Source organism: Carcharodon carcharias, chromosome 12 (assembly GCF_017639515.1).
Source record: "Carcharodon carcharias isolate sCarCar2 chromosome 12, sCarCar2.pri, whole genome shotgun sequence".
NCBI classification, from domain to species: Eukaryota; Metazoa; Chordata; class Chondrichthyes; order Lamniformes; family Lamnidae; genus Carcharodon; species Carcharodon carcharias.
In genome coordinates, this window is record NC_054478.1 from 28,422,743 (window position 1) to 28,439,219 (window position 16,477).

The window sequence follows — 16,477 nt, forward strand, 5'->3', positions numbered from 1 at the left end:
TTAATTAACAGTGCAACACCTCCACCCTTACCTAACTTCCTATTCTTCTTGAATATGAATATGCAGGACCCCGTCCTTGTCACCCTGCAGCCATGTCTCCGTAATAGCTATCAGATCATATTTATTTACTTCACTGTGCGCTATCAATTTGTTTACTTTGTTATGAGTACTACGCGTTTTCAGATATAAAGCCTATAGTTTTCCCTTTTTGTTATCTAGTCTTGATTCCTGGTGCTTTCTTAGGTTTTTTTCTCTCTGTCCCTTCCCTGCCATTCTCCAACCCTCATTTCCCATATTACTACTTTCCTCTCTTACCTTGTCTCTACTCTTTGATATATCACATCTTGCCACGTTTGATCGCTTGCCCCCATATTTAGTTTAAAACACTCTCTACTTCCCTACTTATACAGTTTGCAAGATCACTGATCCCAGCATGGTTCAGATGTAGGCTATCCCAATGGTACAGCCCCCATTTTGCCCACTACTGGTGCCAGTGCTCCACAAGGAGGAACCCCTAGCTCATACTCTATACAGAAGCTCTTTCCTTGTTCTACCCATGCTGTTGGTACCTAAATGTACCACAACAACTGGATCCTGTCCCTCCCACTGCAAGCTCCTCTCCAATCCTGAGCAGCTGTCCTGAATGCCTGGCATCGGGCAGGCAACACAGCCTTCTGGAATCTTGCTCTTTGCTGCAGAGAACAATGTCAACCCTCCTCACTATTCTGTCCCCAACTACCACTATATTCCTTTTTGCTCTCCCCATTGAACGGCTTCCTGTACCACGGTCAGTTTTCTCTCTGTCCCTTCCCTGCCATTCTCCAACCCTCATTTCCCATATTAACCCGCTTTCATCCAAACATGCTGAGAGAACCTCTAATTTATTGGACAATTGAAAAGGCTCACACTTCTGCCTCTGCCTTCTGGGTCCCCTTACCTCACTCACAATCACACCCTCCTGTCCCTGACCACTGACCAAATCAAAAGACCCTATCCTAAGAGGTGCGACTGCCGCCTGCTACAAAGCATTAAGGTAACTTTCCCCCTCCTTGATGAGCTGCAGAGTCTGCAGCTCAGTCTCCAGCTCAATGACTCTGAGCTGAAATCCCTCAAGCTGTAAAACTCACTGCAGACGTGTTTGCCCTGGATCACAATGTTATCCAGGAACTCCCACATGCTGAAGCCTTGATACATCGCCTCTTCTACCATCCTTAATGTGTTTTAAATAATTACTTAATTATATTATTCACTTATTTATGTTGCTTTATTATATATTTTATTATTTACCACCAATGTGTACACTATTTTAAACCTTAGGAATAGAATAGACCTTAACCACTTACCAGATACTCACCAGACAGCAAACTTCTTTCCCGACAGTAGAGCAAGAACCAATTCCGACAGGGTGAGAAAGATAGAAAAAGGAAGCAAACACCTCCTTCCCTCTCTTCACTGAACTCTCCCGCTCACCAAACTCCAAGTCTGCACTCAGTTTTCTCGGCTGCACTCCATTAGCCTTAGCTGCACTGGAGAGGCCTGTATTTATAGTCAAGCTGACCTGGGACTAGAGTAACGAGATTCAGCCAGTTAGCTAATTAACTGCTCAACTCTCACAGCAGAGAGTGAGTTTACCCTGTCTCAGCTGCAAGAAAAAAAGAACTTAGCCTGCTTTCCAGTTTCTGCTAATTAAGACTAGATTAGATTGTAAGAGTAAAATTTAAGATCAAAATTAACACTTTAAACTCTCCCACTCACCAAACTCCAAGGGCAAAATTGAGGCTATTGACAGGGTAGTTAAATCAATTAAAGGCCCTGCCCATCCAACCTTAAGGTTGGTGGGCAGGCCAGGAGCCCCAGTGGGCTTCTGAAAAAACTTGAATAAAGTTTATGTGATATTTATTAACATGTCCCATCTCGTGTGACATTGTCACATGAGAGGGACATGTTAATAATTTTTAAAGTTTTCTTTTTTTGAAGTTTATCAAACTTTCAGCGCTCTCCCTGAGACAGCACTTAGCCTCAGGGAGATGTGCTCTCTTTCACACACTCTGACAGTTGGAGAATCCCTCGCCCCTCGCACAGGAAGTGCATAGCGCTTCCCGTCAGGCAGGCCGCTGGGTGGGCCTTAATTGACCCGCCCTCTCAAAATGGCAGCGGGGCCCGTTTCGGCGGCAGTGATCGGCTGCCCGCCCGCTGCCGAGCCGGTGTGGCCCATCCACCCACCAAGGGCAAAATTCTGCCCCAAGTCCGCATTCAGTTTCCTTAGCTGCACTCTGTTTGCTTACTGTGTGCTGCTTGACTGCTATGTTCCTAACAGTGACTATAGTTGAAAATTAATTTCAAATTAGTTAACTGAAAAGCACTTGAGGATGTGAGAGACGCTATATAAATACACAGTCTTACTTTTCTTTCAGCTCCTCATGATTTTTTTCCCTGGATGGATATTTTCTTCAGGACCAATAAGCCTACACGCTCTGGGCTCTACAGCTGAACGTTCCTGTCTTGCTCACGGCCAGGATTTCCTTAGGAACTCTGCATGTTTGCTCCAGGTAGGAGTCATATAAGCTTATTGCCGCCTGACGTTTAGCTCCCTATGCAGACGATGCAGGCTGGGTCCATGGTCGACAGTCTAGACCTCCCAAATTGATGCCCCAAATTCCAGGTATTGAAGCTGTAGGGCTCCATGATAAATAGTTCTCAAGCCTTCACAAAACTCATTTTCTGTAAAGTGCTGAAGCATTAACGCAAAACCCACTGACATTCGCACAACCCCTAGGAAGAAAAATAAATTGTCTGCCAAAATGCCTTCCTAAAACCTAAGAGATTTGTCTGACTTTCAGTTTCAATATTTTTGCTCTCACCGAACATGAAGTAATCAACTGTTGCAATTACCTGTAGCAATGTCAGTTTGGGTCCTTGACAGTTTCAGAATGGTTATTTTCAGCTTTCCATCACTGAGATGAATCAGTAGAACTCCAGATGCTTCACGAAGTCCATTGTACAGCAACAGACCATCCTTGTTCCATGTGCGGAATTGGAAACTGACAGACAGTCCGTCCATTTGAGGTGGGCCAGGCAGCAGCAAGTAACTGCTTGAAGCCATGAACGTGACTGGAATAATATGTGGCTCTGAACATGAGAAACTTACATTACCCTAAGGAAATATGAAGAGAAAAAGAAACATATTGTAACGGTTGTTTTCTTTTTTAATAGAAAAAAATTCTGATTATGTGAACACATGTCAGGATTCTTTGTAAATCAAGATTGAGTGAAAAAGAACATTTTTTTTATCTATGCTTTAAGTATGTTAAGCATAACGTTATTCTGCTCCACCAACTACAATGCATGAGTGACTTGAAAAGCTGTGCATATTGCCCCTTAACAGCTTCGTTTTTGCCTGGCTCCATTTTCCTTGGGATCTCGGCTTTGGTGGGCCAGATGGGAGCCTTATATCAAGGTCTTATGATGTGCCTATGACCCCAGTACAATTGTTTAGACAATGGCAGGCTGGATGTTCCTCTTGGCTCCAATGAACTTTTCCAACCTGTTGCAGCCCATTCGCATCTCCCACCCATCAGAATTCCCACTCTCTCATCCAGGGAGTTGCCTCTTCATCTCTGTTTTAAATGGGCACCCCCTCACCCTGAGATTATGCCCTCTGGTCCTACGTGGGACAGTCTAGGACCAGAGAGCATAATCTCAGAGTAAGGAGGTGCCCATTTAAAACAGAGATGAGGAGGAATTTCTCCTCTCAGAAAGTAGTCAATCTGTGGAATTCTTTACCGTAGAGGGCTGCAGTGGCTGGATCGTTAAGGATATTCAGGGCTGAGATAGACAGGTTTTTAATCAGTAAGGGAATCAAGGGTTATAGGGAAAAGACAGGAAAGTGGAGTTGAGGATTATCAGATCAGCCATGATCTCATTGAATGGCAGAGCAGACCTGATGGGCTGAACGGCCTACTTCAGCTCCTATATCTTATGATCTTACGGTGTTTGAGCACCTGAGCACTAGTAGCAGCTCACTGGAATTATGGAAATACTGCCCAGTGTTCAAAATATTTGGGCCTCTCCGTATGAATTTCAGGTGGGTGGTGCCAATTCTCCCATCAGCCACACAAAGTCCACCCTCGGTTAAATTCTAACTCCATCATATGTACCAAAATTGTGGGTTTTGCTAACAAAACTACACTTGTCGGCTGAAACAGTCTACATTACACATTATCAGATCCTGATTGTTAAGTAAATGTCTTTAAATTGCAATTTGAAACTGGTGTGAACTAAAGAGAATAATTAAATACTCAACCAATGGCCCAGATTTTCACCATGACAGAGAGCCTTTCTGTCATGGCGAAAGTGGTGGACGAGCCTGGAAATCCTGAACCCCCCCCCCGCCGCCACCCCCCACAAAAATGGCACTTCCTATTTTTTGCAGGGGCAGGACTGGAGTCAGGCTGGGTCCGACGCATGCACAGTTTAAGTCACCCGCTGGCATGGCATGAGTTGCCACTATGTTGGCACAGGTGTCATATAGGGCCATGGGGATATGGGGGAGCATGGGGAGTATGAAGGGCCATGAGGTAGAGGGGCATGGATTGGTATAGCGAGGGGCCCTGGGGGTGGGTGGGGCATATGGTGGCATAGGTTAGCATGGATAGGAAGTGGTGAATGTATGGGGAGGTCAGAGGGAGTGAGGGGTGAGGGTTGGAGGGCTGTTTTTTGCATTAATCTTTTTATTTCATTTAATTCAATAAAGAGCCCAGAGGCAGGCCTTTGGCCAGTCTGTCTCTGCACCATGTAACCTCCGCACTCGTCCCAGGGTCAGCAAGCTTGAGGCAGCATTTCAACTCCCCCATGGACAAGTTGCAAACAGCATGAAAAGAGGGTACAAGGTTACCAACTGGTAGAATTTTCGCAAGAATCTAGAAACTACTGTGTTCATTGTTGATACTCTCTATTACACCACTTCCTAAATGAATTGTAAATGATTCTACTTTTTCCAGAACAAAGCAGTACGCTTGACTGGCAGCCATTTCACAATCTGCAACATCTGCTCCATCACCGCCTGTGCACTGTGGCTGTAGTGAATTATTATCATCATTCACCGTCCCTCGATTCGAGGCTGCCATCTACTCACAGTCACCGGTTTCCACCTTGAGTCTTCATGTGAATGTTGATCCCCCAGATCTTTGGGCACATGGGGCAGGATGTCCCACGAGGTAGTGGGATCTGAAAGTGCAGGATTTGCTTCCTTTTCTTTCCTTCTCTGCTGCTGCTCTGCCTCATCATTAAGGCATTTGGACTCAAAGCGAGATGCAGCTTGATGGACAAGTTGCCACCATTTTGAATGGTTGGTAGCAAGCTCCTCCCAGTCATTAATGCCAATGCTGCAGTGCTTCCTGGAAAGCTTCAAAGTGTCTTTGGAATATCTTCTTTGTCGTCTCCTGGAATGTTGGCCATTTAGAGTTGAGAAAACAGGAACTTGCAGACACAGTGTCTAGTCCATTGCAGCTGATTTTGCAGGAGTTTTGACGGAATGCTTATGGATCTGGCTTCAAGAAGGACACTAGCATTTGTTTGATGGTCCTCCTATTGAATCCAGAGGATGTGGTGGTGGCATTGCTGATGGAGTTTCTCTAACGCTCTCATGTGACACTGATACGCATTCCAGGTTCACCATAGGCATATATGATCTACAGTTTGTGGATGACTGCAGTGTCATTGCCCGCTCTGCACCAGATTTGCAAACCACCCTTGGTCTCTTCTGAGGAGACTCGCCAAATCTTGAATGTTGCCAAAACAAAATTCATATAGCAATCGAGACCTGGTCAGTCAAATATTCCACCTACCAATAATGTTGAAGGAGGGACTCTGGAATATGTTGAGTACTTCCATACTTTGGCAGGCACCACTCTAAAAGGCCACCATTGATGAGGAGGTCCAACACCAGATCAGCAATGCCAGCTCAGCCTTCTGCAAACCACAGCAGTGAGAGTTTGACAAGAAAGACTGCTACAATTCAACAAAAGCCCTAGTGTATGGACCAGTTGTTGTCACCATGCTCCTGTGTTGTAGTGATTTCTGTCTACAGGGTGCACTGCAACAACTCACCAAGGCTTCTAAGACTGTAGCTCCCAAACCTGCAGCCTCTACAATCTAGAAAATCAAGGACAGCAGGTGCATGGCAAGGCCTCCACCTCCAGGTTCCTCTCCAAGTCACAAACCATTCTTATTTGGATATATATCAACATTCCTTCATCGTCACTGGGTCAAAATTTCTACCTAACAGTACTATGGGTATACATTCACCAGAGGGAACCAGAGGGACTGCAGAGGTTCAACAGGGTTTGAGGGGGAGGTAGTGGAGCAGTGTATTGTCACTGGATTAGTAATCCAGAAAGCCAGGATAAAGCTCTGGGGATCTGGGTACAGGACCCGGGGTGGGTGTGAGTCCCACCTCAGTAGATGTTGGAACTTGAATTCAATAAATAGCTGGAATTAAAAATTCTAATGACCACAATGAAACTATTGTTAAAAAAAAACGATCTTCCATCCTCGCCTGGCCTATAAATAACTCTGGATCTGCAGTAATGTGATTGACTATATAATGCTCTCTGAAGTGACCGAGCAAGCCAATCAGTTGTATCAAACTGCTGCAAAGTCAATAAAAAGGAATGAAACTGGAAGCACCACCCGGCATCGACCTCAGCACCAGAAACAACAAAGGCAAACCCTGCCGATCTGACAAAGTCCTCCTGACAAAAATCTGAGGGCTTGTGCCAAAATTGGGAGAGTTGTGTCGCAGACTGGGCAAGCAACAGCCTGACATTGTCATACTCATGGAATCATACTTGACAGATCATGTCTCTCTCACCACCATCACCATCCCTGGGTATGTCCTGTCCCACTGGCAGGACAGACCCAGCAGAGGTGGTGGCACAATGGTATACAGTCAGGAGAGAGTTGCCCTGGGAGTCCTCAACATTAACTCCAGCCCCAATGAAGTCTTATCTCATGGCATCAGGTCAAACATGGGCAAGGAAACCTCCTGCTGATTAGCAAGTACTGCCCCCCTCAGCTGATGAATCAGAGCACTTCCATATTGAACACCACTTGGAGGAAGCACTGAGGGTGACAAGGGCACAGAATGTGGGGGACATCAATGTCCATCACCAAGAGTGGCTTGGGAGCACCACCACAGACCGAGCTGGTCGAGTCCTTAAGGGCATAGCTGCTAGACTGGGTTTGCAGCAGGTGGTGAGGGAACCAACAAAAGGGAAAAACATGCTTCACCTCATCCTCACCAACCTGCCTGCCACAGATGCATCTGTCCATGACAGTATCGGTAGGAGTGACCACCGCACAGTCATTGTGGAGAGGAAGTCCCAACTTCACATTGAGGATACCCTTCATCGTGATGTGTGGCACTACCACCGTGCTAAATGAGATAGATTTCTAACAGATCTAGCAACTCAAGACTGGGCATCCATGAGGTGCTGTGGGCCATCAGCAGCAGCAGAATTGTACTTAACAATAATCTGTAACCTCATGGTCTGGCAAATCCCTCACACTACCATTACCATCAAGCCAGGGGATCAACCCTGGTTCAATGAAGTGTGCAGGAGGGCATGCCAGGAGCAGCACCAGGCATACCTCAAAATGAATTATCAACCTGGTAAAGCTATAACACAGGACTACTTGTGTGCCAAACACCATAAGCAGCAAATGGCAGACAGAGCTAAGTGATTCTGTAAATCAACAGATCAGATCTAAGCTCTGCAGTCCTGCCATGAATGGTGGTGGACAATTAAACAACTCACTGGAGGAGGAGGCTCCAAAAATATGCCCATCCTCCATGATGGGGGAGCCCAGCACAGCAGTGCAAAAGATAAGGCTGAAGCATTCACAACAATCTACAGCCAGAAGTGCTGAATGGGTGATCCATCTCGCCCTTCTCCAGAGGTCCTCAGCATCACAGATGCCAGTCTTCAGCCAATTTGATTCACTCCATGTGATATCAAGAAACAGATGACAGCACTGGGTACTGCAAAGGCTATGGGCACTGACAATATTCCGGCAATAGTACTGAAGACTTGTGCTCCAGAACTTGCCACACCCCTAGCCAAGCTGTTCTAGTACAGCTACCACACTGGCATCTACCCGGCTATGTGGAAAATTGCCCAGGCATGTCCTCTACACAAAAAGCAGGACAAATCCAACTCAGCCAATTACTGCCCCATCGGTCTACTCTCGATCATTAGTAAAGTGATGGAAGGGGTCATCAACATTGCTATCAAGTGGTACTTGCTTAGCAATAACCTATGCATCGACTCTCAGTTTGGGTTCTGCCAGGGTCACACAGCTACTGACCTCATTATAGCCTTTGTTGAAACATGGACAAAAGAGCTCAATTCCCGAGGTGAGGTGAGAGTGACTGCCCTTGACATCAAGCAGTATTTGACCAAGTGTGGCATCAATGAACCCGAGCAAAACTGGAGTCAATGGGAATCAGAGGAAAGCTCTCCGCTAGTTGTGGTCATACCTAGCACAAAGGAAGATGGTTCTGATTGTTAGTGGTCAAATATCTCAGCTCCAGGACATCACTGCAGGAGTTCCTCAGGGTCATGTCCTCGGCCCAACCATCTTCAGCTGCTTCATCAATGACCTTCCTTCCATCTTAAGGTTAGAAGTGAGGATGTTCGCTGATGATTGCACAATGTTCAGCACCATTCGCAACTACCCAGATACTGAAGCTTTCCATGTCCAAATGCAGCAAGACTTGGACTATATCCAGACTTGGGCTGACAAGTGGCAAGTGACATTTGTGCCACACAAGTGCCAGATAATGACCATCTCCAGGAAGAGAGAATCTAACCATCGCCACTTGACATTCAAGGGCATTACCATCACTAAATCCCCCACAGTCAACATCCTGGGGGTTACTATTGACCAGAGACTGAACTGGACTAGCCATATAAAGGCTGTGGCTACAAGAGCAGGTCAGAGGCTGGGAATCCTGCACCAAGTAACTCACCTTCTGACACCGTAAAGCACTGTCTACAAGACACAAGTCAGGAGTGTGATGGAATAGTCTCCACTTGCCTAGATGAGAGCAGCCCCCAGAATGCTCAAGAAGCTTGACAACATCCAGGACAAAGCAGCCCGCTTGATTGGCACCCCATCCACAAACATTCACTCCCTCCACCACTGAAACACAGTGGCAGTCATGTGTACCATCTACAAGATGCACTGCAGAAACTCACCAAGGCCCCTTAGACAGCACCTTCCAAACCCATGACTGCTACCATCTAGAAGGACAAGGGCAGCAGATACATAGGGACACCAGCATCTAGAATTCCCCTCCAAGCCACTCACCAACCTGACTTGGAAATATATCCCCGTTCCTTCACTGTCGCTGGGTCAAAATCCTGGAACTCCCTCCCTAATAACACTGTGGATGCATCTATACTGCACGGACTGCAGTGCTTCAAGGAGGCAGCTCATCCCCTACCTTCACAGGGGCAATTAGGAATGGGTAATAAATGCTGGCCTAGCTGACGAAACCCTCATCCCATAAAATGAATTTTAAAAAAGGTGCCTGAACAACACTTTCTCAAGGACAATTAGGGATGGGCAGCAAATCCTGGCCTTGCCAGCGACACCCACATCCTAAAAATGAAAGAAAACAACACCACAACTTTTGAGGGATATTAAAGCCAATCGGGAAATCTGGGCTAATTTGTTGGCATAAAATTTATTACTCCAATATGTAAATTAAAATTACATTTATAAGTTGAAATGAGCAATTTGCCAATCCCTTTAACCCCATTCACTTCTTTTTGCATTCTTAAGAATTCCTTCCCAGAACCAAGAACAGCACTTTTCTCAACGCTGTTGTCACCAGATTAAGAACCTAAAAAGAACAGTCTGTTTAGGGCTTCGACTTTGAAGAAGCTTATAACTTCGTCAGCGTACGCATATTTACAAAGCTGCCCATCACATGAATCCTTGGCCCAGATTGTCGTCACGACAGAGAGCATCTCCATCATTGCAAAAATAGCGGAAATGCCTGAAAATCATAGGTCCCGCTCCCCAATTTTGCTAGGGAGCATTTTGTGCACGTGTGTTTTACGGAGACTGCTGGCCATATAAATCAGCAGCTGCCTCTACTCTAGTTGGATTATGGTAGCCTAGGAGTGTGAAATCCCAAGTGTGCAAAGTGGACATGGTAAGAGCAGGTCTGAACTTGGTGTATTTCATTGGATAGCCAGGGGGACCCCTTTGGAAAGGCAGGGTATCCCTGTGGAATTTACTTTAAAATGTTATTCACGGCCCCAAAAATGACACAAAACAAATTCCAACTGTCTTCCCTTAACCCAAGGGAGTAGGAGGGCGGGGCTTCAAGTCACACGGTGCAATTATCATTGCACCAACTGACTCGTACACCCAGCTAACAGGAAGAACTTTGTGCTGGAGAAGGGCGCATAGTACTTCATGCGAAGAGACATAGAAGATAGGCATGGTGCCCTTGCACGTAGAGGCCATTGAAGCCAGTTACCATGAGCAGCCAGAGGCCAGCGGGTGAGGAGAAGGTCAGGAGCAAGAGGCTGCCCTCATTATTACTGGCGAGAACTGCCTTGTTACCATTCTTTTTGGGCTTTCTGGTGTAAACACACACGCACCCCGAGTCATGTTCAAGTGTAAGTAGGTATATTAAGGAATTTCTCAAATTTGCTAGATACAATGTAAACCCATTAGTGCTCTAAGTGGGACAGCACCCTTCGCTCTCGCACACTCCTATGAAGTGCCCCCCGTGTTGTCTCAGAGGAGGTGGAGGCAGGCTGCTCACTTCTCTTCCTAAACGGCAATGAGGGGAGTGATGGCCTACCTCATCGCACAGGCACCAGTTTGGGACCTCCCTCAGACTGCAGCCTCTGCATGGGCATCCGTGGTCACTAGCTCGTGTGCAGCAGACAAGGGCTGTGGAAGAGGGGCTGGGGAGGTGGAGGAAGACGGAAATGCACTCAGCACTTTCACCCTCCTCAGCCAGCTCCACAGACCTGGGCTGGTCTTCAGGTGGGATTGATGTGGCTGGGTGCTGGAGTACAGCAGTCATCCAATCCAGGGACCACTGGACCAACAGCGCTACCATCATGTTAAGGGTTCACAGCTCTTCATGCACTCCGTGGGTGTCAGCACTCTTGGTGGACTTTTTCAGGTTACCGGAGGAGGCTTTCACTATTTCCTGGCCGAGACTCTGCTCTTGCATCCATTCCAAGTGCTGCTGCATGAGTCTCTCCATGAGACTGGCCAATCGCCAATGGTCAAAGTACATGCAGTTGAACCCCTGGGGCAATATGGAGCTCATGATGGCGATGGACTCGTCCAATCACAGTCCAACTGTTGCTAATACCTCAGGGAATTCTGCCAGATGTCCACACATCTGTTGCTGATTATGTAAATACTGTGCCCAAAAGGTGACTCCTGAGGCTCCATGTTCCTGCAGATTGGAGCATCAACGTGTCTTTCCTCCTTCCTCCGGAGGCTGTGCACAGATGTCTCTAATGCTGATATCTCCTCCTGCACTTTGGTGTACCCTGTGCCACTGACTCTAGATGTGCTACACCCTCCTAAGCGCTTGTACCTGAGTGGGTGGAGTGTGGCCTAGTCAGAGATGCTGCTTCCTTGGCCATATCTCCCTCCTCTTGATGCCCAAGGGATGGTCTGGCCCGGGGTGGGGGTGGTGGGGTTGGAGGGGTAAGGGATCAGAGCTGGGGACCAAGTGGGATACAAAATAAGTTATTTAGGCATAGCGCTTCTCATTGTGAAAGCACTCGCTGATGCACAGCATTATGGCCTCCACCATTATCACCATGTTCCAAGGTGATCTCAACACTGCCATTATCAACTACTAACGCAGATTCACCATCACCAAAAGCCAGCTTAACCATGCTCATGCTGCCTGTATGACCCAACCCCATCCTTGCACTCCCTCTCATGCCAACATGCCCCTGTTCTCAGTGAAGTGACATCATGACCTCCACCATTACCACCATGTTCCAAGGTGATTTCAACACCGCCTTCATCAACCTCTAATGGCGATTCACCATCACCAACAGACAGCTCTACCGGCACCCTGGCAATCTCTATGGCCATCTATTCCATGGGTCAGATGTGTGACAGCCAGGTTGTCCTACCCCCAGTCTGGATCATATCTGTTTTGATGAGTTTTCACTTACTCTGGAAGTGACTTGGAGATAGTATTTAGTTTTCCTTAAATTATTTATTTACAAAATTTACATCCAAGACCTTATGGTAAGGAGATTGTTTTCTGTTCTGTGGCTTGCTCCCTTGGAGCCTCTTGGTCATCTGACTCTGATGTCATGCTGACATGACCATCAAAATCATTGTCTAATTAACATAACCATTAACCCTTTGCTGTACAATTTTCTTTCACTCTTTTAGGCTGGAACAACAACATGAATTTATGTTAGCCTGATATAAAGTGCATGGAGGCATATTGTTCTTTGCTGCATCTGTGCATTACAATGCTCATTTACAAGTGTTCTGTGCACACCGACATGAGATGTGTATACATACAACCCTCAATGCTGAAGCAGAGGTACGTGCCATGTCTCGCACATTAGTTGCAGCATGATCCTTCTCTAAAAAAGCAGAAGGTAATATCTCTGAATTGTTACCTGAGCCATGTGCTCATTTGCATAGGGTAAATAAAATTAAAGAGATGAATTTGCGGATCAAAGACTGGTGTGGGAGAAGTGCGTTCTGGTTCGTGGGGCAATGGTACTGTTACTGGGGAAAGTGATGGCTGTACCGTTGGGGCAGTCTACACCTGCATTGTGTTAGGACCAGTGTTCTAGTGAGGCACATAACTAGGAAAGTAGTGAGGATTTTAAACTAAACAGTCAGTGCAAGGAATCAAATTTGGGAAGATGTGGTAAATCAAAGAGTAGAGACAAGGCAAGAGAGGAAGGTGTTAATTTAGGAAAGGATAAACAGATCGTGATAGGAAGGGACAGGGAATACAGATCTAGGAGTAAATCATCAGATAAGGCTAGACACTACAAAAATAATAAAAGGACAAAATGAAGGGCTCTGTATCTGAACGCACGTAACATTCAAAACAAAGCAGATGAACTGATAGCGCAAATAGGAATAAATAAGTATGAACTGATACCTGATACAGAGACATAGCTGCAGGATAACATAGATTGGGACCTGAATATTGAAGGGTACATGACATTTAGGAAGGACAGGAAGCTAGGAAAATGTGGAGGTGTGGCTCTGTTAATTAATGGTGGTATTAGCACAACAGCGAGTGATGACCTAAGTTCAGGAAACCAGGGTGTAGAAGCAGTTTGGGTAAAGGTGAGAAATGGTAAAGGTAGGAAGTCACTTCTGGGAGTGGTGTACAGGTCCCCTCACAATAACCACATGGTAGGATGGGAAATGATGGAAGAAATAATGGGAGCTGGTCAGAGAGGTATGGCGCTTATCATGGGGGCTTTTAATCTACATATAGGCCGGAAAAACCATAAGGGCAAAATAGCCTAGATGAGGAATTTATAGAATGTTTTTGGGATAGTTTCTTAGAACAGCACATTCTGACACCAAACAGACAGTAGGATATACAAGACCTGGGGCAGCATTTTCCCCCTGGCGGGGAAAGCGGTTGTGCGGGAGCAAGCGGGTTCTCGGTCGGTGCCCCCAATTGGGGGTGCACTGCCATTTTATGTGGGCGGGCCAATTAAGGCCCACCCAGCATCATGCTGCTATTCGCAACCTGTGCGGGGGCGGGGGGGGGGGGGTGGAGGGATTCCCGGAGCTGGGAGTGCACTCCTTTCCTGCATGCGCGCGGAAGAGCACACAGATCTCCCTGAGGCAAAGTGCTGCCTCAGGGAGGTCAGTGTTACTTTTATAAAGGTAATAAACGATGTGAAAAATTTTATGACATGTCCCCTCATGTGGCACTGTCACATGAGCTGGGACATGTCATTTACTTTTAATAAAAATGTAACGCAAATTTTAAATCCTTCATGAAACCTCATCCCGCCCATGGTTGGATGGACGGGCAGCATTCTTAACAATGTTAATAGGCCTTTGACAGTTAGGTGGGTGCACAGCTGATGTGGCTGCGCACCTGCCGAACTGACAATCTAACTAACTGTGTGGTGACATCGGGATGCCCGCCCAACATTACAACGCAGCATTTTATATGTTCGTGAGGAGGCCCCATCTCCGTTCGCTGAAGGGAGAATTCTGCCCCTGGTGTTGTGCAATGAGAGAGGCTAGGTATCAAATTAAGAAGCAGAACCTTAAAGGTAATAATCTCTGGATTATTACCTGACCCATGTGTAAATTGGCAGAGAGATAAGAGAGATGCATGTGTGGCTCAAAGACTGGTGTGGGAAAAGTGGGTTCCAGTTTGTGGTGCACTGGCACCGGTATTCAGGAAAGTGAGGCCTGTACCATTGGGACGGTCTACACCTGAGGTTTGCTGGGTCATGTGTTCTTGCAAACCGTGTAACTAGGGAAGTGGAGAATGCTTTAAATTAGACAAGGGGAGTGAGGTATCAAGTTTGGGTAGATGTAGCAAATCAAGGGGTAGATTCAAGGCAGGGCATCATAATAGTCATATGGGAAATGAGGGTCAGAGAATAGCAGGAAGGGACAGAGAGATAAAACCTAAGAATACACCAATAATCAAGACTAGGTGTTACAAAGGTAACAGAAAGACAAAACTCTATATCTGGGAGACAGGGAGATAAAACCTAAGAATACACCAATAGTCAAGACTATGTGTTACAAAGAAGTCACTAGTGGGAATGGTCTACAGGCCCCCTAACAGTAACCACAATGTAGGACAAAGTATACAAAAATAAATATTGGGTGTTTGTGATAAAGGCACAGCAATAAATGAAGAGTTCATAGAATGCTTTTGAGCTAGTTTCTTAGAGCAGCACATTCTGGAGCTGACCAGAGAGCAGGGTATATTAGACTTGGTATTGTGTAATGTGACAGGATTAATTAATGACCTCTTAGAGAAGATGCCTCTAGGTAGTAGCGATAGTAATGTGATTGAATTTTACATTCAGTTTGAGGGAGAGAAGAGTTGGTCCAAGACTAGTATTTTGAACTTAAATAAGGGCAATTATGAGGGCATGAAAGTAGAACTGGCTAAAATGATCTGGCAAATTAGGTTAAGAGATAGGTCAACAGAGATGCATTGGGAGGCATTTAAGGGGGTGTTTCAAAATAATGGAATAGATAGGTTCCAATAAGAAACAAAAATCCTAAAGGGAGGACCCACCACCTGCGGTTAACAAAAACAGTTAAAGATAGCATCAAACTTAAAGAAAAAGCATTTCCTGATACTGGACCCAATATCCAAGGAGCTCAAAACCGGGTGTGTGCCGGATTTGGGAATTATATGGATTTTGGGTCCTAGGCCTAGCATGTAATAACAAGTAAAATAAAGTATATAAAGTAAAGAATAAAAGGATTTTATTCAAAAAACTACCCAAGTGGCCAACTTAGAACATAGCTGATTTTGGGGTCTGGTGCCTCTAATTGCTCAAAGATGGGTAGCAGGTCAGAAGATTGGACAGAACATAGAAAACAGCAAAGAATGACAAAAATATTAATAAGGAGGGAAAAATTAGAGTATGAGAGAAAGCTAGCTAGAATATAAAGGCAGATAAAAAGAGTTTTGATAGCCATTTTAAAAAGAAAAGTTAACTAAGTGAGGGCTGGTCCTATAGGAAGTGTGTCTGGGGAATTAATAATGGAAAATAAGGATATGCCAGATGAATTGAACAGGCATTTTGCGTCAATCTTCACTATAGAGGATGCAAGCAACATCACAGAAGTAGCTGTAAATCAGGAAATGGAAGGAAGGGAAGAACCGAAGAAAATTACAATCATCAGGGAACTGGTGCTGAGAAAATTGTTGGAGCTGTGGGCTGACAAGCCCTCGGCTCCCAATGGACTTCATACTTGGGTCTTCAAAGAAGTGGCTAGTGAGAGAGTTGACAAGTTAGTTTTAATTTTCCAAAATTCTCCAGATTCGGGGAAGGTTCCATTAGATTGGAAAATAGTGAATGTAACTCCTTTATTCAAAAAGGGATGGAGACAAAAAGCTGGAAACTACAGGTCAGAAGATGTCAGAAGCTATTATTAAAAATGTCACAGCAGGGCACTTAGAAAAATGCAAGGTAATCAGGCAGAGTCAACATGGTTTTGTGAAAGGGAAGTCATGTTTAACCAATCTATTGGAGTTCTTTGAAGAAGTAATGTGTGCTGTGGTTAAAGGGGAACCGGTGAATGTACTGTGCTTAGAATTCCAGAAGGCATTTGATAAGGTGCCACATTAAAGGTTATTGCAGAAAATAAAAGCTCATGGTGTAGAGGTTGACATTTTGGCATGGAAAGGAGATTGGCTAGCTAACAGGAAACAGAG

The 16,477-nt window shown here is 45.6% G+C and overlaps 1 protein-coding gene across 1 annotated transcript in view; it reads right to left on the bottom strand.

Moving 5' to 3' along the window:
- LOC121284660 (contactin-associated protein-like 5) overlaps nt 1-16,477 on the bottom strand; it is a 736,588-nt gene that overhangs the window by 454,876 nt on the left and 265,235 nt on the right. The window contains exon 8 of the mRNA XM_041200218.1: nt 2,893-3,154. Within this exon, the coding sequence (XP_041056152.1) occupies nt 2,893-3,154 (262 nt within the window). The remainder of the gene's footprint in view (nt 1-2,892; nt 3,155-16,477) is intronic.